General features: G+C 62.1%; 2 protein-coding genes across 3 annotated transcripts in view; one reads left to right on the forward strand and one right to left on the reverse strand.

Moving 5' to 3' along the window:
• The window catches only part of FAM83G (family with sequence similarity 83 member G), a 30,978-nt gene extending 15,787 nt beyond the window's left edge, over nucleotides 1–15,191 (forward strand). The window contains exons 3-5 of one of the 2 annotated variants that reach the window (XM_002923116.3): nucleotides 6,703–6,827; nucleotides 7,591–8,836; nucleotides 12,612–15,191. In XM_002923116.3, coding sequence (XP_002923162.1) covers nucleotides 6,703–6,827; nucleotides 7,591–8,836; nucleotides 12,612–13,019 — 1,779 coding nt within the window. In that variant the 3' untranslated portion in view covers nucleotides 13,020–15,191. Of the gene's footprint in view, nucleotides 1–6,702; nucleotides 6,828–7,590; nucleotides 8,837–9,166; nucleotides 9,279–12,611 lie in introns of those variants that run through there. The other variant, XM_034647441.1, reaches the window with a different exon arrangement.
• SLC5A10 (solute carrier family 5 member 10) lies at nucleotides 8,509–23,284 on the reverse strand. The gene is made up of 9 exons (XM_034647289.1): nucleotides 23,118–23,284; nucleotides 22,758–22,862; nucleotides 22,319–22,378; nucleotides 21,629–21,733; nucleotides 15,067–15,172; nucleotides 14,805–14,885; nucleotides 13,191–13,396; nucleotides 9,416–9,551; nucleotides 8,509–8,594 (listed from the first exon to the last, which is right to left on the reverse strand). The coding sequence occupies exons 1-9, from the start codon at nucleotides 23,130–23,132 to the stop codon at nucleotides 8,509–8,511; spliced, it is 900 nt and encodes a 299-aa protein (XP_034503180.1). The 5' UTR covers nucleotides 23,133–23,284.
• Nucleotides 23,285–24,053: the final 769 nt, after the last annotated feature.

Here is a 24,053-nt window from a genome sequence, read left to right on the forward strand (position 1 = left end):
GCCAGCACCAGAGTCCCTGGCTGAGCCCCAGCTTCTGACAGGTCAGATTTCCTTGGGCTTCCGGACTGTGATCCAAACACGATCCCCGGAGAAGGGGCGACGCCAGGCTAGTTAACAAGGGGCTGGGCTTCTGTGCCTGTAATTTGTCGGTATTCGTCAGGTATGCCCACCCATCCCAGCTGAGCCCTTTCAAGTGGCTATGAGCTCTCCCGGCGGCGAGTCTGTGGCTGTTGGGACATTTTTATGTGGTCTCCCTGGTGGGTTGACCCCAAGCCCCACGCTCACCCAGCGCGCTGCCCGCCGTGTAATTAGCACCGAGAATGGACTCCCGGGGCAGACAGCTCAGCTGGAGAGGTCCAGAGTGTAGGAGAGGTGTCTTTTGAAAGGTGACTTCCAGAAGCCTCTGGCCCGTGGGCAGCACATCAGAGAGCCTCCGGGCCCACCCCCACTGCACCCTTGCCGTGAGCTCAGTGGGTGCTTTACACGCGTCGCGTGGCTCAGCCCCCATGCGCGTGCCTGGTGTGGGATGAAGACGCAGGGAGTGGGCTTGTCCATGCTGAGCAGGATCTGAACCCGGGACTGGCCTCGCCCCTGTCCAGTGCGTCTTCTCGGTAGGGAAGTCTCAAGTGTAAGTCTGCTCAGAGCTTGCGGAGCTCCCTGGAAGTGGGAGGCAGGAAGGACTGGGTGGAGAACGCGGCCCCGGGGGCTGCTCGGCTCCCTCCCTTGGAGGTTGGCTCCTGCCCCTCACTGCCTGTTCCCCCACCAGCCCTCTGCTCCCCGGTGTGATCGGGGGCCTCAGAATCTGCAGCCCCGCAGCTTCATGGGGCCTGGAATGCCCAAGCTGGAAGGGGCCTTGACCAAGTTCCCATGGGGCAGACGGGGAAACTGAGGCCTCAGGGAGGCTGTGACTTGCCCAAAGGCATTCCGCCAAGTCAGCGGCTGAACCTATCCGCCAGTAATGAGAAGTTGGCACAGACCAGGAGGCCAAGATCCTTGGTGCCTGATGGCCCTGGCTGAGACTGCACCTGCCATCGGGGCGGCCCCGGTGCTGCCCACGGGGGCTCACCCTGCCGACCCACGGTGGGGCTTGGGCACGTGGCCCCACCTGTCAGAGCCTCCAGTGCCTCGTGGCCATAATGATGCCTCACGAGGTTGTTTGAGGATGAAATTAGAGGAGACAATGGTTATAAAAGCGTTCCGTGCGCTAAGGGGAGTTACGCAGCTTCTGGCAATAACAAGAAATTATAAACCCCAGGCCCCGGGCAGGGGAGGGTGCGGTGTGCGGCCTCCCCCCACACTTCAGCTTGAAATGAGGCCAGAGCCCGAAGCATGGGCGGGACAGCTGGAAGCAGGGGTCCCTGCTCACCGCCTCCCTGCCCTGGGGAACACAGCAGTGTCTGCAGAGATGTGCCGGACGCCACAGAGGGTCAGACCCCTTCGTGGGAAAGAATGGGTGACCCTGACCTCCTTGTTCTTGCTGTGGAGTGCCCTCCCCCCAGCCTGGGCAGGTGGCCAGAGGCTCCCGTGCGCCCAACCCTGGCCGAGTGTCACCTTGTCGAGGGCCTGCCCGCTCAGCCTACCTCCCTGCCCGCGGGCCAGCTGGGCCCGGACCTGTCTCAGGAGCAGTTCCTTTGCCGGTAATCCCTGGGCCCGCCCTCGGCTGCCCGCCGCCCCTGCCCAGCTCTGCAGTGACCTGCCCTCAGCTCTTATGGGGCCGGGGTAGGCTGTGCCTGGTGGGGTCATCCTTGTGACCATGGGGGTGTCAGGCACCAGTCTGGGCAGTGCCAGCAGCCGGGACCGAGCCCTAGCTCTGCCACCTGCACTGTGACCCGGAGCAAAGATACTGAATCTTTTTCGGCCTCAGTTTCCTTGTCTGAAAAATGGGAATTTCCTCATGTATTTGGCAGGGCTGCTCTGAAGAGTAAAGGAAGCCATGTGGGGGCAGGGCACTCAGTAGTGAACTCTCTCCCTGCCCTGTCTTTGAGCCCTCCTCATGGGACCCCAGCTCTGGTCTAAGAGCCACAGGGCTTCCCCTCCCCCTTGCAGCTGTGTTCTGGCAGCGGGCCGGTCTCACCCCCTCACCTCCAGGCAGCCTGCCACCCCCACCCCAGCCTCGTGCTTCCTGAGCCCTGAGCTCACACAGCACATTCTGCAAACAGGGCTGCATTGCTTGGGTCAAGCGCATTCCTGCTTTCTAGGGGAGGTGGAGGGCCATGCTCCAGCACCTTCCCGGGTATGAGGGTCCCAGCTGTCCCCAAGCACCCTGGCCTGCTGGCTCAGCTGGCCCCTGACTCCTGTAGGCAGGGAGTGTGGGAATGGGCGCCCTGTATTACAAACAGAGAACAGGTCCAGAGAAGAGGACCCAGCCCGCTGGTCCCCACGGGGCGCAGCACCACACCAGGTTACCCAGTGACATTCAGGGTAAGCCTGAGGGCTGTCGGATGCCCCAGCGACAGGGGGAGCTAGGGGAAACTAGGCTGAGACAGGACCAGAGCAGCGAGACGCCTGGCTGATCTGAAAAGGTAGTCGGCTTTGTGCCGCCAAACTGGAAAAACGGGCAGCCACTTGGGCTAAGGCCGGACCTCTGTCTGATGAACGAGGAAACTCCAGCCACGCTGGTGAGCATGCGGGGATTCAGCCTGTGGCTCAGGTTCCACAGCGGCCAGGCCGGAGCTTCCCCCACCACTGTCCTGCCGTCTCTGACCCTGGCCTGGCTCTGTAATGGACCGGGGTGGGGTGGGGGGCAGTGCTTTTCAGCCAAGCGGAGTTTGCCTCGCTTGGGCCATTTGTCACTGTTTGGAGGATTTTTTTAAATGTTTGTGACTGGGAGGGGACTATTGGCGTCTGGTGGGTAGAAGCCAGGGACGCCATTAAACGTGCTGTGTGCAGTGCACAGCCCTTGCAACAGGGCATCGCCTGGCTCGGAATGTCGGCAGTGCTGGGGCTGAGCAGCGCAGCCTGGGGGAAGAGCCAGGAGCTCCTCAGATGTCAAGGTCCTGGAGTTGAGCTGGCTCAGTGCTGCCCCGTCTCCTCTTCATGACAGCACAGGGAGGCCAGAGTGAGTGTTGCTCCCAGTCCCCCGTTACAGGCCCTTTAGAAGAGAGCAGAGGCGGGCTGGCTGCCCAGTACATGGGAACATGGGCTCTCTGTCCTCTGCAGTCTGCACAGCTGGCCTGATCTCGCTGTCACCAGCCAGGCCTGGTCAGGGTGCATCTCTGGGCCTCCCAACTCCTCCTTGGGCCCAGGCGATGCCAGCAGGCCCCTACCGTGGGACAGGAGACCTTGGGCCAGTCACTCCCCTTCCCTGAGCTCCCCCAACCATCACATCTGGCTGACAGTCCTGGCCTCCCTGGGCCTGACCCACGACATTCTAGGTATTTTCTGGTCCTCCATGTCGGTCCCCTCTTTCCCCCACGAGCAGAAGGGGTCACGTCCTTTGTCACCTCACATTTGTGGAGCACCCATCGAGGGCCGGGCACCTCGCTGGCCCTCACCCCCCTGCATCGTGGCTTTAGTCAGGCTTCACAGCAGCCCTGAAGCAGGGTGGGCCCACTTCACAGGTGAGAAACCTGAGGCCTACAGAGGCCCAGCTGGCATCCATTTGGTGCCGGGACTGGACCGATGTTTGACCAGAGCCCGAGCGACCCCCGCAGCTCCGGCAGGGGACTGGGCTTGTCCCCTTTGCCTCCCACCGGCCCACGTGGGCCCTGGGCAGCTTGGTACAGGTCAGGTATCTTTGTGAGCAGAGGAGGCCCAGCGCGGGGTGCAGGCAGGGCCCCTGCAGGTCCGCCCCGGCCTAGTGCCTACCCCACCGTGCCCCACATGTGGTTGAGGCAGAGCCACTCGTGGAGCGGACGGAGCAGTGCCCAGCCGTCCTCCCCTGCGGTCCTCTCAGGGACGGATCGCTGCCCCTCTTTTGGGCCCGGGGAAGCGGAGATTCCAGAGGGTCCCAGGCCTTGCCCCAGGCGCCCCAGCGGAGCCAGCCCGGCTGTCCTCCACCTTGCCTGTTACACGCTCTGCTGGGGGTGCCCCGGGGCTCAGAGACAATGCGGCTTTGTGGGTTCCTCGACCTCTGCGCGCTGAGCCCTGAGTCCTGGGACATTACCTCATCTGGGCCAGGCCCCATGGGGCGGGGCCCACCCAGGAGCAAACAGGCAGGGGAGCTGCCGTGATGGGAACAAGGGAGCAAGCCCCCACCTGCTGCTGGCCCCAGGGCTGGATGGGCCTTAGAGTCTGAAGCCATCCATGCAGGGCGCAGATGGGGAAACTAAGGCCCAGAGAGGGCCAGAGACCTGCTTAGAGTCACACAGCAAATCTGGCGGCGCCAAGGCTGCCTCTCACAGGGGGTTGAGTCACTCTGAGATGTGGGTGGTGACCTTCTGAGCCCTTCACTGGGACAGGCTTTGGGGTGGGTGGGGGCAGACACGTGAGAGGGGGGTTGAGGCTGGTGTCTATTCTCCCAGGCCGAGGAGAGGCCTGTGGCCCCAGCAGGCAGAGCTCTGGGCCAGGAGCCCACGGAAGCCACAGAGCTGGGCTGTGGTCGGGCACAGGTGACAGGGAAGGCCTCAAACCGCCTCCAGGATCTTTGTTCCAACTTCTGGTCCCCAAGCGTGCTCTGTGTTGGGTACAAAGTCACAAGCACTAATTGTCCTGGGTTATGGCCAGCTTCCTGCTGAGCTGGCTGGGTACAGACAGGCAGCCTGGGGGGGGGAGGGGAGCCGGCCCTGGGAGTAGAGGCTTATCTACCTACAGGGCTGGGCCCAACAACAAATGATTATTCAGCCCACGGCCAGGTGGGCACCCATGCCAGCCCCCTAACATCTGGATACTGCCCTGGGGCCGCGCTGCAGAGAGGGGTCTGGGACCTGTCGCAGAAGGAACAGACACAGGAGCGCCCTCCTGCTGGATGCCAGGACCGCTTTGGAGGGGCAGCTCCAACCCCATCCCTTCTTGCTCTGAATCCTTCCGTGGCTCCCTACTGCCTCCAGGGTGGAGCCAGACCCTTGAGCCGGGGTAGGGTCTTTCATCAGCATGTGGCTGAGCCCGCTCTGCAGGCTCCGGCGCCCACCTTCCTCCCGCGAAGGCCTCGCTGCTGCTCTGGTTGCCAGGCCTTTGTGTTCCCACGTTCGGAATGCTGCATCCTCTTCCCACCCAGCCCACTCATCCCCACCTTCTGGATGTCAGCCTACCCGGGAGCCTCCCCCAGCCCCCCCACACTCCAGAGCTGGGGTTCTTATTCCTCTGCCTCCTCCCCCGCCTCCAGTGGGGGGGTCCTCGTCACCGTCCCCTCGGCCTGCAGCTGGGGGCCTGGGCAGGGGTCGAGTGAGCGAGCGAGCGGGCGGGCGGGCAGGCAGTTAATAAACGAGGGCCAGCGAGTGGGCGAGGGTGACAGGCAAGTCATAGAAGGGGTAACCGCCCCGTGCCTGAGTCGGCACAGATCCCCTCTGGAGGGAGTGACTCCTGTCGCAGGACCTGCAGACAGACCCGTCAGGATGCTGCCGAGGGAGTTCCTGCCCCGGGCAGGTGTCAGAGTCACTGGGGCTTGTGTTAAGCCTGAAACTCCCAGCCTGACGCCCGCCCGCCCTCCAGAACCGGGTCTTTGGGTGGGGGCGGCGGGGGGGCTGCCGGGAGCCTGGGTTTCTCACACACGCCGGGACAATGCTTGCGCCAATGGGCCCAAGGGTCTTTCCTATCCTGAGGCTCTACTTTGGGGTCCCCTCCACTCCTGGGTCTCAGCCAAGGCTCTCTTTGCCCTTCCTGGGGCCTGCCGTGCCCCAGCCCTGGCTCTTCACGCCTGGAAGGACCTCCTCCTGGTGGAAGGGGAGCCAGCACTCAGAGCCCCGCAGCGCCTCACAGAGGGCACACCAGGGAGGGAGGGAAGGTCCCTTCCATGGCCAGAGTCCAGAGAAAGGCAGGAGCGACCTAGCTGGGACACGAGGCTTGTGACACCTGGGAGACCCCGTCTCCTCCGTCCGGGTCTTAGCTCCCCTTCCCGTGGTCTCTCGGGGCCTTTTGAGCTTGCCCTGAGCCACAAGCTTGTCCTGAGCCACAAGCCCAGTGAAGAGTGGGGTTTGACCATTTACTGAACCACTGCTGGGTACGAGGCGCTGAGCTGGCACGTCAGGAAGTAGGAGACTTTGCTGCGAGCCCCGTCCTCAGTGAGCAGGGCTCAGCGGGACAGTGAGACAGCTGAGTGGGGAAGACTGGGAGAGGGGCCCGGCCGCTCACTCGCCCTGGGAAGGCCACAGGCTTACCCAAAAGCAATACCCCGATCTCTGAAGGCAGGCCTCCCTCCTCCCCAGCTGCACAGCCCCCGTGGGACTTTTCCAGAACGTGTCTTCACACCTCTCCAGTGCAGAATCCCGCAGCAGCCTCCCACCACCTGCAGCAGCTTGTCCCATGCTGGCCTGGCCGCGCAGGTCTTGTCCTGCCCACGTCAGCTCTGTGGACACCCTTCAGGCCACGCCCAGACCATCCCGTGCCACGCCCTGTCACTAGCCCCACCTTCCTTTCGAAAGTCTTCCCACCACTTTCCACCTTGGCCCGGACCCTGTGGTCCTCACAGACACCACCCCCTTTCTCCAGCTCCCCCCTCCTCCCGGAAGCCCACCTTGAGCCCCGGGCAGAGATTGTCTCCCCTCCCCTCCGCCAGTGTGGTCAGTGCTGTGGTCATGTAATTCTGCCTCCTGTCCCCCAACACAGAATCTCAGGGTACGGAGCAGCGGGGGAACAGAGTTCTTCACGCGGTCGGCCACCAAGTTCAAGGGTGCCCTGGCCCAGAAGTTCATGTTCGTGGATGGAGACCGGGCCATCTGTGGTTCCTACAGGTGACTCTGCAGCTTTCCGGGGGCTGGGGACAGAGGTGGCTCCTGTTCCCAGCTGGTTTCTGTCCTTAATCCTGTCTTATGACACCCTGGTTATTCCGGTTCATGGGTCCCAAAACTGCTGAGGTGTGAGCGGGGCTGGGGCACGCCCGCATGCCGCCCGCCTGTCTCCAGAAGCGGGCAGGGGAGGGCTTCTGTCCCCAAGACTGTGGTGCCAGCCTAGAGGTGTCACCGGCCTGGAGGTGGGTGTGGGCCAAGCACACAGGGCGGTCACTCGGAGAGCCGCCCGCCTTCAAGGATGGGCCAGGACGAGGATGGCCGTGGCCCAGCTCTGCAAACCCCACCATGCAGGGGGGAGGCTGCCCCCAGCCACGCCCGTGCACGCAGCCAGGCCACCGGGGATAGCACCTGTTCCCTGGGTGCCGGATGACGCCTGGGCTGCACTGTGCGTCCTGTGAGCGGCCTTACGGGGCGCTCTAACACCCCACAGGAGCGCCGCACTGCTATTTTATACAGGTGGCAGTGGCCCCAGTGCAAGTGACTTGTCCCAGACTTAGGTCTGACCCCGAGACTTGTGCTCACTTCTTGATTCCATGCAGGCCCCCGTAGCCAGTCTGATGAGCGCCGGCCTGTGGGTGCTCGGGGGGCTTGCTCAGACGCCCACTGCGGTGGCTGGGGAGGACTCCCTAGACTGGGGACCTGGGGCTGGAGGGAGGAGGCAGGCCCCCCTGTGCCTGACCGGCCGCCCTGTCTCCCTGTGTCGCAGCTTCACGTGGTCGGCCGCCAGGACGGACCGGAACGTGATCTCCGTGCTGTCGGGCCAGGTGGTGGAGATGTTCGACCGGCAGTTCCAGGAGCTGTACCTCATGTCCCACGGCGTCAGCCTCAAGGGCATCCCCATGGAGAAGGAGCCCGAGCCCGAGCCCATCGTGCTGCCCTCCGTGGTGCCGCTGGTGCCCTCAGGCACCGTCGCCAAGAAGCTTGTCAACCCCAAGTATGCCCTGGTCAAGGCCAAGAGTGCCGACGAAATCGCCAAGACGTCCTCGGAGAAGCAGGAGGCGAAGAAGCCCCCCGGGCTGAGGGGCGCCACTCTGGCGGAGCGGCCCGGAGACATCCCGGAGGCACCCCCGCCTGTCCACCCTGGGCTGCTCAACCTGGAGCGGGCCAACATGTTCGAATACCTGCCCACGTGGGTGGAGCCGGACCCGGAGCCCGGCAGTGACATCCTGGGCTACATCAATATCATCGACCCCAACATCTGGAACCCCCAGCCCAACCAGATGAACCGGATCAAGATCCGAGACACCTCCCAGGCTGGCACCCAACTGTGGAAGCAAAGTCATGACGGCGCTCCCACCCCCGGGCCCAGTGCCCCCCAGGACGGCGGCCCAACGGAGAACGGCCTTCCCCAGGGGGACCCCCGGCCACAGCCACCCGTGCCCAAGCCCCGGACAGTCCCTGTGGCAGAGCTGCTCGCCCAGGACAGCGGTGGTGTTGACTGGGCCCTGGAGACCCCGGAAGGGGAGATGCCCCAGAATGGGACGGACGGCCCACCTCCCAGGACACCGGGCCCAGGCCACACCCCACTCCAGCGGCAGCTGTCCGTGACCCAGAATGACCCTGACGGCCAGGCAGCAGTGATCCCCAATGGGCTAGATGGGGAGGAGGAAGAAGATGATGACGACTATGTGACCCTCAGTGACCAGGACAGCCTCTCAGGCAGCTCTGGCCATGGCCCCGGCCCCCGGCGGCCCTCGGTGGCCTCCTCTTCTGTGTCAGACGAGTATTTTGAGGTGAGGGGGCGCGCAGCCCCTCTCCAGAGGCGCCACTCAGAGCACGTGGCCAACGGGCCAGCCCAGCCCCCCCGCCGACAGCTGAGTGCCCCCCACGTGACCCACGGGACCTTTGGTGGACCCCTGGGGGGCTCGCCGTGGGCCCCAGGTCGGGAGAGAGAAGAGGCGGGTACTCCGAGGAGGAGGCAGGCTCCGCATTCCACGGACAAGGAGACACAGGTGAGTCGGGGTCCCTGCCGGGGAGGGGTCCCTCCCCCAGGCCTGAGCAGCCAGAGTGGTCGTCTGCTGGCGTACCGGATCCCCAGATGACGGCTTTGCATGCTACAGATGGGGAAACTGATGAGAGGGTAGGTAGCAATAACCCAGGGCCGCACACGTGGCTGGTCCTTACCGATGCTGGGGACCCACAGCCCCCGTGCCCCATAAAGGCAGCCGAAGCCAGCTCCTGGGAGCCGAAAGGAAACACTTAAAATACCCAGAGATTTCAGACGCTGGCGTTACTGGGAGTTGACTCTGCCCTGCCGTGACCACTCCCTTGTTTGCTGACAGCACAGAGATGTCCTTTACGCGCGCCACCCCCCAAGGTCACCCAGCGGTAACTGGTCACTGTCTGGACCTCACGTCAAGCCACCTCCACGTCAGTCCCTTCGATGACGGCCGCGGGAACCACTCGCCTCCCCTCTCCCCTGGGCCAGGAGACAGCTCGCGCTTTGCCTCTCCTCCCGGTGAGCGCTGCAGGTCCAGACTGCAGAAGCCCGGGCCCCCACAGCCGCGGCCCAGCCCCCGAGCCTGTCGTACCTGGGAACAGCGCACGGCTGATCATGCCTGGCATAATGATGAGGCCCATGGGCAGCATCTTGAGGTAGCTGGCCAGGATGGAGCCCGCCTTGGCGTGGTTCAGGTCCCGGGCGGACAGCGACCGCTGCACGATGACCTGGGGGCGCGAGGAGGGGGTGAGTCCCAGCCCCGCTCGGGCGCCTGTGGGGCGTTCTCCTTGCTGTGCCTCAGGGAGCGGCAGGAGGCAGGATGCCATCCCCCTAGCCCTACAGCTGCCTGAGACAACGGAGCCTGACCCCCGACGGCATTCCCACCGGAAGCAAGCTCGGCCGGTGCTGGGGACTCACACTTGGTCTCCTCGCCTGTCTGTGGAGCAGGGAAGGCGTGAATCCTACCCAGCCTGCCATACTGACAGTCGTCAGGGCCGGAGGACACCCTGGGCGGGACGGTATCTGGGGGAGCCCCCCCATCTCCCATGCCCTCTCGAGCGTGGCTGCACACTTTGGCACATGCCAGGAGCAGACGCTGACTCCGACAGTTTGACACCACTGGCCAGGGCCTGGAGCTTCGAACCCTGGGCTTTGGGGAAGCTTGTGGCCAAGCTGTGGAGGGATGCTGGACGCTGCCTCGGCACCTGCTCCTCATGGAGCCCTAGGCACATCCTAACGGCCTCAGTTTCCACATCTGCAGAATGGGAGGAGGGACGGGTCCTTGGAACCGATGGCATCTGAGATCCCTCCCAGCTCTGACAGGATTTTTTTTTTTTTAAGTGTAATTTTAAACAGCTTCACAGAGACAGAATTCACCAATATAGTTCAGCCACATAAACGGTACAGTTCAGTGGTTTTTAGTACGTTCACAGGGTTGGACAGTCTGCAGCTTTTACGTAATTCGCGTTGGGTGAGTTTTGTAGTTGACGTCACCACCTATAGTTTAGAAGAATCTGTGATTTTAACGTATTTTCCAAACACGCGAGCTGCATGCAGAGCTCCCCGCATTTCCCGCTAAGACACGGCTCTTGCCAGAACGGTCATTATAGGGTGCTGGAGTGGTGACCCCGAGTGTGTGGGATAGGCTTACTTCAATCCTGCTTCTCCAACAGCTGCCTCTGACTTGGGACAAGTCTTTGCCTCACTTTGGGCCTCAGTTTCCCTGTCTGGATGAGGAGAGGGTTAGACGCAGGTCTTTACAGACCCTTTCCCTCCGATGTCCTGTGGTTGCCCGAGCCCGGGGCTGCACTCCTCGTGGGAGAGAGAAAGCATTTCCCTAAAACCCGCACATCAGATCTCATCATTTCGTTCTGTGCTCATGGTGGCCAGCCCCAGGGGGAAGTGGGGGAAGCTGCCATCACCCCATTCTGCAGCCAGAGAAGCGGGGGCTCCCCACCCCAGCAGAGTGAGCGTCGGGCAGCAAGGCCAGGGCCTTCCCTGCGGGGTCAGGTACGTCTCAGCACACGCTCGGCCCGAAGCCGGCACTCACTGCCCATGCTTGGCCCCTGAAGCTCCCCGAGCCCCTGGGAGCTCATCTGCAACATGGGTCTTAACCACTGACCTGCAGGTTGCCACCAGGACTGAGTGAGCCACCGTGTAGGTGGCCGAGCCCGAGCCTGGCTGCACGAGTTCCCTGAGTTCAGACTTCAGGGTCAGCCACGGCCTGGGTGCATAGGGACCCTGACACTGCTCTCTGGGAAGGTCCTGAGCCGGCCTGGTTGTGAAAAAATGGTGCTCAGACAGGGCCACCGAAGTCAGGGAGGGGCGCGGCCAAGCTCGCTGCCCATGGGGCCTTCTGCCTCCTGGGCCTGGGTTTGCTTGTTCCTGAGTTTGAGAGCGTCAGCTATGTGTTGCAGACAAGCCAGGAGGTAGTGAAAAGTCTAAAGCTAATGAAAAGCCCTGGGGTCCCAGACCAGGTGTCTTGGAGGGCTGCCCTGTCCCGGTGGCAGGGTAGCGTCCTGCAAAGCCCCCCACTTGCTACTGAGGGTCACGGCAGAGTAGGACCAGGCACGTGGGGTCCAGTGCGAAGGTGCCTACGTTGCAAGGGTTCCGGGCCAAGGCCTGGCCGTCCCTTGGCAGAGCCAGCCCGAGGGGGAGGACGACAGGGAAGTAAGGCTGCGGCCAGGCCGTAAGGCCCTACTGTCTGTGGTACTCAGGACGACCCCGGGGTCAGCAGCCTACTGCCTCGGCCTCCTGGTGTGACCTTATCCAGGCAGTAGGGCACATCCAGCCCTGAGCTTGAGGCCAGGCAGGGTGCTGACTCACTTGGCCTTCATGGGAAAATCTCCTGACTGTCCTGCCCAGAAATGCCAGTGTCATGCCAGGCCCATGCTGAGGGGGGAGGAAATGACAGGTGTCGTGGGGTGAAGGGGCATGAGTGGCCCCCCGCTCTCCCAAGATGCCGGGAAGACACCTGCTGTCAGCTCAGCGTGTGCCCCAGAGGCCCACATCTGAGACGGGAATCATGTTACAGCTGGGGAAACTGAGGCCCAAGCCTCCTATCCTGGATTACCTCCCACTGACACAGTCCAGAGATGGTCCTTTAGCGTGCACACTGACTGAGCTCCTACCACCTGGGAGACGGAGAGCCATGGCCGTGGGGGAGGTTGCTCTGTTCTGGGTGTAGATCCCAGGTCTACCTTCCGGGCCTCGGGGTTGTGGCCTGGGAATGGGCTTGGCCAGGCCTCTCTTGCAGGGAGGGCTCTCCTTACACATCCCGTAATGTCCGGCTGGGGTGGCTCTTGGGCCCCGCTGCCTCTGTCCCATGGTGGGACCCTCGGGGGTCCAGGTCCAGAGGCAAAAGACCTTCGTCTCTTGCTTCACAAAGAACTTCCGCCACCAGGGGACTGCCTGGCACTGCTCACGGCCCTCTGGTGTGTTCACAGCGCAGGGAGAGCAAGAGTTGGACTCCAGAAGAAGACCCAGCCCCTGTGCTCCCCAGAAGTCCCAGCCCGCATCGAGGCGCTCCCTCCAGCAAACCCATCCAGCCCCCTGTACAGAGGGAGGAGGCTGGGGCGGGCACAGGAGGAACTTGCCTTAGCGTAACCACAAAAGGTGGGATTATTCCCATAGGACATGGGGAAACTGAGGCACAAAGTAGTGACACAGACTTGTCTGGGACCACCAGCGGGTCAGTGGCAAGGCCAGGAGGCAAACCCAGGTGTGCCAGCTGTGGCCTGTCCCCAGCCCTTGGGGTCTCCTCACTGTCTCTGCTCTTTCTCTCCTAGGGCCAGCCCATCCCCCACTACAGGGTCCCAGCCTCGGGGACCAGGGAGAAGGATGGCTTCCTGCGACCGATGAGGACCTCAGGACCCCTACGGTACCGCCCCGCTGCTGATAGCGCCCAGAGCTCTACCAGGAAAGGGGGCCCGGCCATGGCAGGCCCATACCCCTGGCAGGTCAAGGGGGGCCCCGTGCCCCGTGCCCTGGCCGATCCCGGGACCCCAAGGCCAGCCCGAAATGCCAGCCCCCAGGCCGATGGCAGGGTCCCCGAGGAGCACCCAAGTCCTTTTGGCATCCCGTACTCCAAACTGTCCCAGTCGAAGCACCTGAAGGCCAGGACGGGCGGTGGCCAGTGGGCCTCCTCTGATTCTAAACGGAGGGCTCAGGCCCCCCGGGATCGCAAGGACCCCTAACACCCCGTCCCTGGGCCTGGAGCCGGGCAGTCCGTGGCCTCCGCCCCAGCCCAGACTCACCAAGCAGGTGTCCGTGGGGCTGTGCCAGGGACTGGCAGGTGGGCCGCCCGGACCCTCCAGAGCTCACCCCGGAAGGCAGGAAGGTGGGGCGATGGCGATATTGACACCCACCTGGTCAGTGCACCAGTACCAGGTGGCCATGATGGTCAGACCAAAGGTCATCCCGGTCCACGGGAGGTCCCCTGTGTAGGGGTCTCGGAACATGTGCATCGCGTCTGCCCGCGGCACGTGGCAGGTCGTGTTGGCGATGGTCCGGGATGGGATGGCCTGGGCATAGGCCGCCGCCAGCTGCTCGTACCCGCCGATCTGGTCAAAAGCTGGAGGGGTCGGGGCAGGACAGGAACGGGTTGGTGGCTGGTGGCCCTGACTCCAGGCCCCCACTTCCCAAGGCATCAAACTTGACTTTTTCCCATTCACCTTTCCCAGTGTCTGGAAAGGTATGGAGGGTAGAGGGTTTAGGAAAAAAAAAAAAAAAAAAAACCCGGGGAATTCAAATGACTGTTTTATTTGTATTTAAAATAAGACTATTAAATGAGCATTTTGCACTTGGACACCACTGTGTCCTCTTGGCCCCTGGATGCCTGTTGGCCTCGGGCGAGGGGCGTTCTCTGCCAAGCTTCAGACTGTTGACTCAAGGGAGCAAAAGTATTTTTTCTTGGCATTCGAGGACCTCCCCGAGGAGTCTAAAGTGTTAAAGTCCTGACCTGGGGCTTCTGAAGGATATGATTTCAGCAGAGCTGAGAATGCCCGGCAATCATGTAGCGCTGAGAACAGAACAAGTCCCGGAGGGGGCAGGGGAGTGACCAAGGCCACATGGCCGGCCGGCTGGGGCTCGGGCCAGAAGTCATTTCCCTCAACACCAGACCGCTGTCACTCCCTCACTGTTCCCGTCTACCTCAGGGTCAGGGCCCCGTGTGGCCAAGCCCCGGCCCGTCTGTGGCTTCTACTGTATCTGCGATCGCTCCCCTGCCTTCCAGCCCGGGCCTGGCTGCCCGGCTCCATGTCCTGCAGTGGGTTCCAGAGACGTGGGCCCCTGGTCTGAAAGGAGGCAGGACCCAGAAGTCCTAACACAGGAAACTCTGTCCCATCTGCCTGCTCCACACCCCTCACCCCACCCTTTCCCAAGCAGGAAGCCTGCTGCCCGGACTCTGGCCCCAGCCTCGCTGCTGCCCGGAGCCCGGGCCGGGCCAAGCACTCCGAGCCGATGTGCAAACGCTACACCGAGGTCAGAAATCGCCGGGCCACAGGCTCCTCCAGTCTGAGTCTGGATGAGGCTTGAAGGGCCTCTGTCTACCCGCTGTGGGATCCTCCCGGCTCTGATAGCCCCTAATGGGGCAGCCCTCCAAGCTTCGTCCGGGTTCCCAGAGCGGGATCACCCACCTGTCTAAACCCTCTTCGCTCCTCCCCTGCCGTGGCCAGCGGGCCGTAGCCCTGCTTGGGATTACCCATGTGATTGTGAACAATTGGAACAGAGGCCCAGGTGGTTTTCAGTCCCCTGATGGTGCGCGCCCCTGCCCTCCGCCCTCCCTCACCATCGGCCCCGAGCCGGCCCGGGGCGGGCGACACACTCAGCTGGGCGGCAGAGATGGGCAGGGAGTCGGCAGCCTGGCTCACCCCAGGCTTGACCTTGTGAGCCCACCCCCCCACCCAGTGCCGGCAGCTGTCCCGAGCACTCGCTGTGGTGACAGCCCCGCCCCGCCCGGCCCCCAGCCCACAGCCCCTCACCTTTGACGGTCAGGATGACGGCCCCCACCACCATGATGAGCGTTTGCAGGGCGTCCGTGTAGATCACAGCAGCCAGGCCCCCTGTGGGGAGAAACGGGGGAGCTCGAGGGAGGAGGGACGGCGGCCGCACAGTACGTGTCCCCTGCCCTCTCACGGCCCATCACCTGGGCCAGCGGAGCCAGCTCCACATCTCCCGTTTGTGCCCCCCCCGGCCTCCCGCATGCGCGGGGCCCCGTGCCCGACCCCAGCCGGGGCGCCGAACCTGCGATGGTGTACAGGGCCGTGATGGCAAGCATGAGGATCGTGGAGAGGTAAAAGTTCCAGCCGAGGCAAATGTGCACGAAGAGTGCGCCCGCGTACAGGTCGATCTGCGGAACGGGAGAGGACGCGTGCGGAGGCTCGAGGGGACCGCAGGAGCCGGGGCACCACTCACGCCCCCTGCACCCCCACCGGCGCTGTCGCAGGGGTGTGCACAAGCGGTGCGCAGGGGGTGTTGCTAATGTTAATAAAGTCCTAAGTGGCCCGTGTCCACCGAGGAGCAGTGTGGTCATTGCGTCTGGCCCCGGCCAGGGGGTGTGAAAGGAGGAGTCCGGGAGGGCTTCCTGAGGGAGGCGTAAGAAGACTAACGGGCCTCAGGGAATGGGTCTCCAGGCCAGTATCCGTCTGCATGTGCCCCCTATTCTTGGCTCCCCATTAGACTGGGGGGTCTGAAAAAGGGACCAGATGTGTTCTGGGGGGCAGGCTGGGGCAGGTCCTCCAGTGGGGTTGGAACCAAAGCCGGGACCCTGTCTCAGGCCGAGGCTGGTCCCAGGGGCTGGACTGGATCTGGTCGCTGCAATCCCAGACCCTGGGGCGGCATGTGGGGCTGGAGTCCTTGTCCTGGGGTAAGCCCTACAACCCTAACTCCACCCCCACCCCCACCTGTGCTGTGGGAGCTCAGGGAAGGAGGGCAAGACTCTGACCTGTGGGACCTAGGGGCCGGACAAGGGGCTCCGCCCTGCTGAATTTCCCGGTCTGCCATTCTGGGCCTGCTTGGTACAGGGGAGATGACCTGAAATACAGCCTTTGGGGCCAACGGGCTCCTGCCAAGGCCAGGCAAGGCAGTGGGTGGGTCAGCTGAGCCTGCTTGTGTGGGGGACCACTCAGCACAAGGCCCAGGGGGCACAGGCCCCTTCGAACTGCTGCAGTGCCCACCCCACCATAGACCCGACCAGCTCTGCTCTGTCAGCCTGTGAACGCTCTGACTCCCCCAGACCCCGAGCCCTAAGGACACACAGCCCGCAGAACCTGGGCCTTACTCCAAAGCCTGTGTTCCCCGTACCTCCCCCTCCAGGCTCCCCATTTACCCTGAGAGAGATCAGCCAGTGTTGATCCTGACAACGTGCTTTCAGGAGAACAGCAGCCCCTCACTCTGGCTGCTGGCTTTGGGGGTGTGAGTGTGTGTGAGAGTGTGTCCGCGTGCGTGAGAGTGTGTCCGCGTGCGTGTATGCGTGTGTGTTGGGGAGAGTGTGTCTGCCTCCAGCCCAAGGGGAGAAGCCTAGGGTTGTGAACGTCAGAGCAGGAAGGACTCTTCAAGCCCCCTGCCCCATCAGACCAGAGGAAAAACTGAGGCCTGGGGCGGGGAGGGACGTCCCTGAGGCCAGGCCCCGACAGGTATCAGAGATTAGAGTTGCCAGGAGAAGAGGAACAGGAAGTCTCTAGAAAGAAGCAGCCCCTCCCCCTGCCTGCTCATCCTCCAGCCACCACTCAGGACCCCTCCCCGGACCCAGGCTGCCCTCAGAGGGGAGCCCTGATCTGCGCGGCTGGCCTTCAGGGGACTCTGGTCACACCAGCCTGGCCACCACTGAACACCCCGCACCCCACAGCCTCCAGGCCTTGGCTGGCCAGGTCCCTGTGCCCTGGAGCTGCCCCGTCTGCACACCCCATCTTCCAGAACTGTCTTCCCAGATGTGGCTCCCCCAGTCTCTCCCCCTCAGGGACTTGCTTCCATGGCAGTAGGCCCCAAGGAGTGGATGAGGACTTGGACCCGTGTCAGGAGCGGCACGGGCACAGGAGTGGAGGTGGGACTTGGGCTGCTGTCTTCCCTCCGGGACCCTGGAGAGCATCCAGTAAAGCCTGGCCACTACAGCGATTATGAGCTTGCCTGCAGGCTCCCGGCCAGTCCCAGCGAGGAACTTCTGAAGGCACCCAGCCCAGTCTGACCTCCCCTGCAGCCCGAGCCCCATCTTCTGGGGGCCCGGGAGAGCTGCGGCCTGGTGCAGGCTAAGAGCCCTAAACCCAGAGCCGCACAGACCTGGGTCTCTGTCCCTGTTCGGCTGTGTCCTGGCCACGTGGCTTGGAGTGGGTCACCTCACCTGTTGAGCCTTGGTGGCCCTTACTGGAACATGGGGAAGTGGATGTGGAGAGACGGCATGGTTGTGGGCCCAGCCTCCTCTGTCCATCTGCAGAGCCCTGCCCCCAGGGAGGTGGGGGAAGGGAGGGCAGGACTTACTGCCCTCAAACCTTGCCCATCTCCATCAAGGCCATGGCTGTCCCTTCAGGGCTCCAGAAACTTCTCACCTTTGCCACACTCCCTGCACCCGACCCACTGGCCAGTGCTGTCTCCAAAATACTCCCCCGGCCCCGCCCTCTGCCCCATCCCTTTGAAGCCCCTCCCGCACTCAGCTTGTCCAGAGGAAAATCAAGTTCTCTGCATTTCCACAGCACATAGAATAAAATCCAGCTGGCCAGGCCCAGAGGCCCTGTGCTGCCCGGCAGGCAGCCCCCTCCCATCCCCTTCCTCACTCACCCTCCCTGAGCTCTGGGTCTCCCTGCGCTCCAGCCTCACCCCTTCCTTCTGCTGCTGCAAACCTGGCATCCTCAACACAGAGCACTCTCTCCGAAGGGAGCCTGACCTCTGCTCCTGCTCTCGTCATTCTAGAACGCAGCCCCGCCTTTGCTTCTTTCACCACACTTTACTATTATGATTATATTGGCCTGCGTACTTACCTGTCTGGAACATTAAGCTCCCTGCAAGTATGACGGAATGTGTTTATCACCCAGGGCTCGCCCAGGGCCTGGCACACAGTAGGTGCTCGGATAGCTATGTTGACATATGTATACCAGGGGTTGGCACAGCTGAGCCCACAGACCAGATCCAGTCACATGCACTGGTATTATGTTTCTCACTCCGGCAGCAAAGTCAGGTAACAGATACGTGTACTGCAAAGGCAAAAATACTGCCATTCTGGACCTTTGCAGAAAGAATTAGCTGGCCCCTGGTGTATTTTTTCATTCAGTCCCATGAGGTATGCCAGGCGCATAGACACGCTGGGGATACATCAATGAACAGAGAGAAGAAACGGGGAGACAGACAATAGACATTCTAAGGAAAGTACTCAGCACACCAGACGATAGTTCGAGTATGAAAAAGAGGGAAAGCTGGTAGGGCCAGGCCTCACTGAGAAGGTGAAACTTGAAAGACTTGACAGAGATGAAGATGTGAGCCATGTGGATATCCAGGGGAAGAAGGCAGAGGACACGGCAAGTGCAAAGGCCCTGGGGCAGGATCACAGCTGGTGTGTACATGGATGCGCTAGGAGGCCAGTGTGGCTGGAATGATATGTGTGACGGGAGGAGAGGGACAGGAGAGGTTGGTGAGGTGGTAGTGGCCACATCTTGGAGGATCTTGTAGGCCACAGTTGGCCTACACTCCAAGTGGCCTAGAGTATTATGCCACGTTTCTCTATTTTCCAGAGGTTAAGTGACTAGCCCAGAGCCACGTGGTGATGGGGCTCAGTGGCCCCTGACTCCATCTGAGGGTCAGGGTGGTGGTCTCTGCACCCTGCCATCAAATGATCTCCCTGCACACCCATGTCCCCTCCTGAGGGATGGAAGCAAGTGAGCCCCGTGGTCTCTGTCCGGACAGACTGCCGCTGGGATGGGTACTGAATGTGCACATGGCTGGGGCATTCCTGGTGCTCGGCCCAGTGAGGTCAGGGCCTCTGGGGGCCAGCTGGGCTCACACACTTCAGACAGTTTCGGCCCAACGCCATCAGCCAGGGCGGCCCCAGTCCCGCCCAGACCAAGCCGGGCAATTAGTGTTCCTCCCGGCCCCCTCTCGGCTTCGTCCTGCGGCCCCGCGGCCGTTGCCTTGACATCAGTGGGCTGCTTTCCATTTTACAGGAGGGTTAGTCCAGTCACCCCCACCACAGCGAGCAGCTTCAGGGCAGCATAGTGGAGGCTGGGGCCCCGGGCTGGGAGGCAGAGGCCTGGGTTCTAACTGTGCTCTCCTCCTGATTCACCACGACCCTGAGAAAGTCAAGGTCACTCTCTAGGTCTCGATTGTCTCATCTGTAAACTGGGGTTGCAGGATGAGCTGTCTCCCCTTAACACTCGGCCCTTCTGGAGTCCCACCCACGCCACCCACTTGATGCTTGCCCTGAGTGAGATGGGACTTCACTGTGGACCTATAACAGCATGAAACCGAGCGGGGAGCTAGAGAGCCTCCCCTGCACACACAGGTTGGCCCCACCGGGCACTCCCTGCTCTTGCTTCTCTCCCCTCCAGTCCATCCACTGGCAGGTGCCAGAGGCACGAACACAGAGCTGACTGTCGGTCCCCTGCTTCGAGCCCCCAGGGTCGTTTGGGTCCTTTGGCCCCTTACGATCAGAACCCACCAGCCTCGTCTCCCACGGCAGCTCTCAAGGCTGGGGGTGGGAAACCAGCAGCCCAAGAGCAGAATGCGGCATCCCATCTGCTCTGCGTGAAGGCTGGAGCATGCCCATCTCTGATTTGCCCCAGTCCCCACCGCTCCCTATGCCTCACCCCCAGCCCTTCACATGGTCTCCTCTCTGGTCCCAGAAGCATCTGACTTAGAGACACTTGGAATCCAGGCCTCCTGACCCGACTGTCTCCCAGACACATCCTCCACCGCCTGCCCACCTCTCTCCTTGGCATCTGTGCCCCTCCCCCACCAGTGTCCCTTTCTCCATGAGAGGCCAACGTAGCGGCCACCACTTCGGGGGGCTGTGTGTGATTCCCCGTGTATGTATCTGCCTCCCGCTGTACTGAGTGCCTGGAGGGCCCGGGCCAGGTCTGTCTGATTTCTGTGACCCTGGCTTCCAGGGAGGTGGCTGGGATGGAGCAGGGGCCGGGGGGCTCAGGAAGTGTGGGAGAGGGAGAGGGCATGAGGGGAAAATTTGGGTCCAGACCTCGAGGGCGGTGCTGAGCCAGGGCCCTCCGGTCTCTAGAGGGAAGCCCCAAGGAAGAGACTCTGAGAACGTCTAGTAAAGAAGGCATGTAATGCTCGCTTGCTAATTGTCCCCCGGAAACCTGCTCACAGGAACAAGGACATGCTCTGGGACGCCCCAGGGGTCGCCCTGGGGGTGCACGGCACAGGTGGAGGCCCAGCCGAAGCTCCTGGGAGCCGAGGGACCACCAAACTCCCTTCCCATGCCCTAGGTGGGGAGGGGACTGTAAAACGCTGGGCCAGGCCCCTAGTTGGGGCCCCGTGAAGGGTCGGGTGGACCCCAGGCCTGCATAAGGGCTGCGGAGCCGTGGCTGTGTCTCCTGGCTCTGCCCGCAGGCCTCTCCACCCGCCGTAAAATTGATGGCACGCATGGGTTTTTCTGTCCCAGAGCTGAGCTGCAAAGGAGGCGACCTCACACCAAGAAGAAAGCCCGGCCTCACTGAGCGCTTCCCGCTACTGCACATGCCAGCCTCACCCCCCTCAAGGAAGCCGTGAGAAGCACAGCCAGCCCTCCTTATGAACAAGGAAACCGAGGCTCCGGGTCTTGTCTGGGTGCACCCAGCCAGAAGCAGGCCGACGTAGGAATTGGGCCCTGCTCCCCCCTCCAGAGTCTTTCCAGAAGCTGGGGCTGAAGAAGACTGGATGGCCTCAGGTGTCAAGGGCACAGTGCCCACGGACTCAGGAGTGAGAGCCAGAAGACCTGGCATTACCATGAAGTCACCAGGAAGCTTGGGACAAGTTACTCCCCACCCCTGGGCCTCAGTTTCCCTATCTGTGAAATCAGGGGCTCCGACAAGATGAGCCCTAGGTGAGACTTGATGGACATTCGAGGGGTGCTTTCTGCTCTTACCCTTCCAAGGGGACCACATCCAGGCCCCTAAGGGAAAGAGGCCTGGAATGCCCAGGGCACCCCAATACCAGGAGGGTGCCGCCAGGGGTCAGTTTTGTGAAGGATGGGCTCCCTGCCTCTTCTGAACCAGAGACTGCACGGGCTCTCAGCGCCCCCTAGTGGGCAGTCCTGGCTCACCTCTGCACTGGCCCAGGAAAGGCGCCCAGGCTGACCCCCCGGCCCCACCAGTGACCTCTCATAGCTAACCCTCAAACACCCTCATATCTAGACCTGGGGCAAAGCAGGAGTCAGAGGCCTGCTTTGCCGCTAACGATGCCAGCAGCCAAACTGACATTCTGGAAGCCCTGGTCCAGCTATCTCAGGCTCACTGTGTGGGCAAGTCATTGTCCCTCTCTGGGCCTCAGTTTCCTCAGCTGTCAAACAAGAGACAGATGAGAGGGGGTGCCTGAGTGGCTCAATCATTAAGCGTCTTCCTTCGGCTCAGGGCATGATCCCAGGGTCCTGGGATCGAGCCCTGCATCAGGCTCCTGTGCTATGAGCCTGCTTCTTCCTCTCCCACTACCCCTGCTTGTGTTCCCTCTCTCACTGGCTGTCTCTCTGTCTGTCAAATAAATTAAAATATTTTTTTAAAAAGAGAGAGAGAGAGATGAGAGGATGTCAGGTCTGTTTGAGGGGCCCCCAGAGCAGGGATGATTCCAGGCTGTGCTGGCCAGACGCTGGGAGTGGGGGCGGGGCGCAGCTCACCGATATCTTGGTGAAGACAGACAGCATCAGGGACAGGACAGACAGGTACGTGCGAATCCGCTGGCCTCCGTAGCGCTTCTGAATGTATTCAGGCATGGTGACGATCTGGGGGAGACACGGGGGCAGGGACTAAGCACTCCCCGGAGATCCCACCCAGAGCTGCTCAGGACAAAGCCAGGCCCACTTATTACCATCCCAGAACCTGGGACTGTGACTAGGGACAGAGGGACAAGTTGGGAGGCTGTCGTGACGCATCCGGATGAACTAGTGACACAGCTGGATGGGGAAGGTGGCCGTGACTGGCAGCAAGTGGGAGCCACTGGAGGTAGTGACTGCCCAGCTGGGGCTGAAGGAGTGGGCAGAGTCGGGGACAGTACCACCCGGGTGTGCGGCCCAGGTGTGCGGCCCAGGTGTGGGGGCCATGTGGTTGAGTAGACAGAGCAGCATCCCCCAGTGCAGCAAGCAGGGGCAGTAGGAACCAGCAGACAAAGCCCCCAGGCTGAGGTCCTCGGGGGCCTGTCTTCATGAGTTGATAGGAGCGTCGGCTGGACTAGTAACCCAGCCCTGAGAGCAATGGGCTCGCTCACCAACTTGTGTGGGACGCTGGGATTCCCGCTCATCAGCAACACAGAGCCGGACAAATGCCCCGACCCAGGTGAGGCCACCCTGAGGCCGCGGGAGGGGACTCACCTCCGAGGAGATGTAGATGGGCACGAACACCCAGGCCAGGGCCAGCAGCACATACGTGGCCTGAGGGGGACAGAGGCCGAGTGAGGGCAGCAGGGGCAGCTCCCCCCAGGCCCGCTCTAGAAACATAGCTGGGACCACCGGTCTGGAGGCCTGGCTTGCCACGAGAACCCGAAGTGGCCTCATCCCCTCTCTGTGCGCCTGTACACTGATGGCCCCAGGCCAAGGCTAACAGCTCCCTTCCGGCTGGCCTATCCAGCGCTTTGGTATTCTGAAGATCCGCCTTTCCCAGGACACCTCCTATCTAGACATTGGTCACCTGGAGTTGCTGGGAGCTGCCCCTTGGGCCAAGGGCAGATTCCAGCGGAGGCCTATCCAGCGCCTTTAAGCGCTGCTGCCCCCTCCCACAGCTGTACCCACCCCTGCCCTCCCGGCACCTCACATTCCACTCGAAGCCGGCCACGGCCAGGCCTCCGGCCGCCCCCGAGCCCGCCAGTCCGATAAAGAGGCCCGAGCCCTCGCTGCTGGCGAAGAGAGAGGCTCCAATCTGGACAACAGAGAGGAAAAGGAATCAGCGGCAGGCCCCCCCACCAGACTCCAAAGCCCCCACCCTTTGCACAGTTCCCCACACCCCATCCCAACACCCCAGCTTGGGGACTCCCTGCCGGCCTCAACCTGCTCCCTCACTGCCTGCCCAGGGCCTCTGTCATCCTCACGGATGAGCCCTGAGCCAGTCCCTGCGGCAGGGGTCAGATGCAGTCCCCCCTTGAAGCAGGGGCTGGGGGAGTCGGAGAGCACTCACCGGCCACCAGGTCATGTCCCGGCCTGCCAGGAAATAGCCTCTCACCGTGTTCTTGCTGGCCCGGCACGAGGACTGCAAGAGCAGAGGCAGAAATTGGAACCTTGCACACCCTGGAGGGACCACCAGGTGCCCCCGCGGTGGAAACCCGTGTCTGTGGGCCCCTCAAAGACTTCCACGTTCAACATCCACTTCCCTACGCAAAGAGCCGGCGTTCCACTCCGACACACAAGAGAACTGGAAACAGGTGTTCAAACAAAACTTGTACCTTGGTTTTCAGAGCAGCACTGCTCAAAACAGCCCAAGGGTGGAAGCAGCCCAGATGCCCGTCACAGGACGAATGGACAAAATGGGGTCTAGGCGCACATCCGAGTTATTACCCAACCACAGGATGAATGCGGTCCGACACCTGCGGATGGCCCTCGGGAACGACTCTGAGCCAAGGACTCTGAAAACCCTTTGGTCTTTGATTTCTTCTAATATTTTAAAGATTTTATTTATTTATTTGAGAGGGGGGCATGGGGAGAGGGGCAGAGGCAGAGAGAGAGAGAGAACCCCAAGCAGACTCCCAGCTGAGCGTGGAGCCCACCGCGGGGCTCGATCCCACGACCCTGAGATCACGACCTGAGCCAAAATCAAGAGCCAGATGCTTAACCAACTGAGCCACGCAGGCGCCCCTCTTACTTCTCATATTTTAATCTCTGATCCATTTCCAAGAATTATCACTCAAGTATCCCTGCAGAACTATTGTTTTGGGGGGAGCATGGAATTATGTGCTCCGTAATAGAATTTTTAAAAATCTGCCATCAGAATGCCTGGGAAAATCCTGGCTCCTCTGCTTTCCGGCCATGTGGTCTTGGGCAAGTTGCTTCACCGATGTACCTTGGTTTCCTCATCTGTAATGTGGGTCTAATAAAAGTTCTTCCCTCATAGGCTGCT

This window comes from Ailuropoda melanoleuca, chromosome 17 (genome assembly GCF_002007445.2).
Source record: "Ailuropoda melanoleuca isolate Jingjing chromosome 17, ASM200744v2, whole genome shotgun sequence".
Classification (NCBI taxonomy): domain Eukaryota; kingdom Metazoa; phylum Chordata; class Mammalia; order Carnivora; family Ursidae; genus Ailuropoda; species Ailuropoda melanoleuca.

What these genes read in the sequence shown, in the direction of transcription:
- SLC5A10 (XM_034647289.1), bottom strand. An exon ending in TGGCCGGCTTCGAGTGGAAT is followed by an intron (nt 22,379 to 22,757) that starts GTGAGGTGCCGG and finishes TGTCCCCCTCAG; the next exon opens with GCCACGTATGTGCTGCTGGC. An exon ending in CTGTCTTCACCAAGATATCG is followed by an intron (nt 15,173 to 21,628) that starts GTGAGCTGCGCC and finishes CCCGTTCCGCAG; the next exon opens with ATCGACCTGTACGCGGGCGC.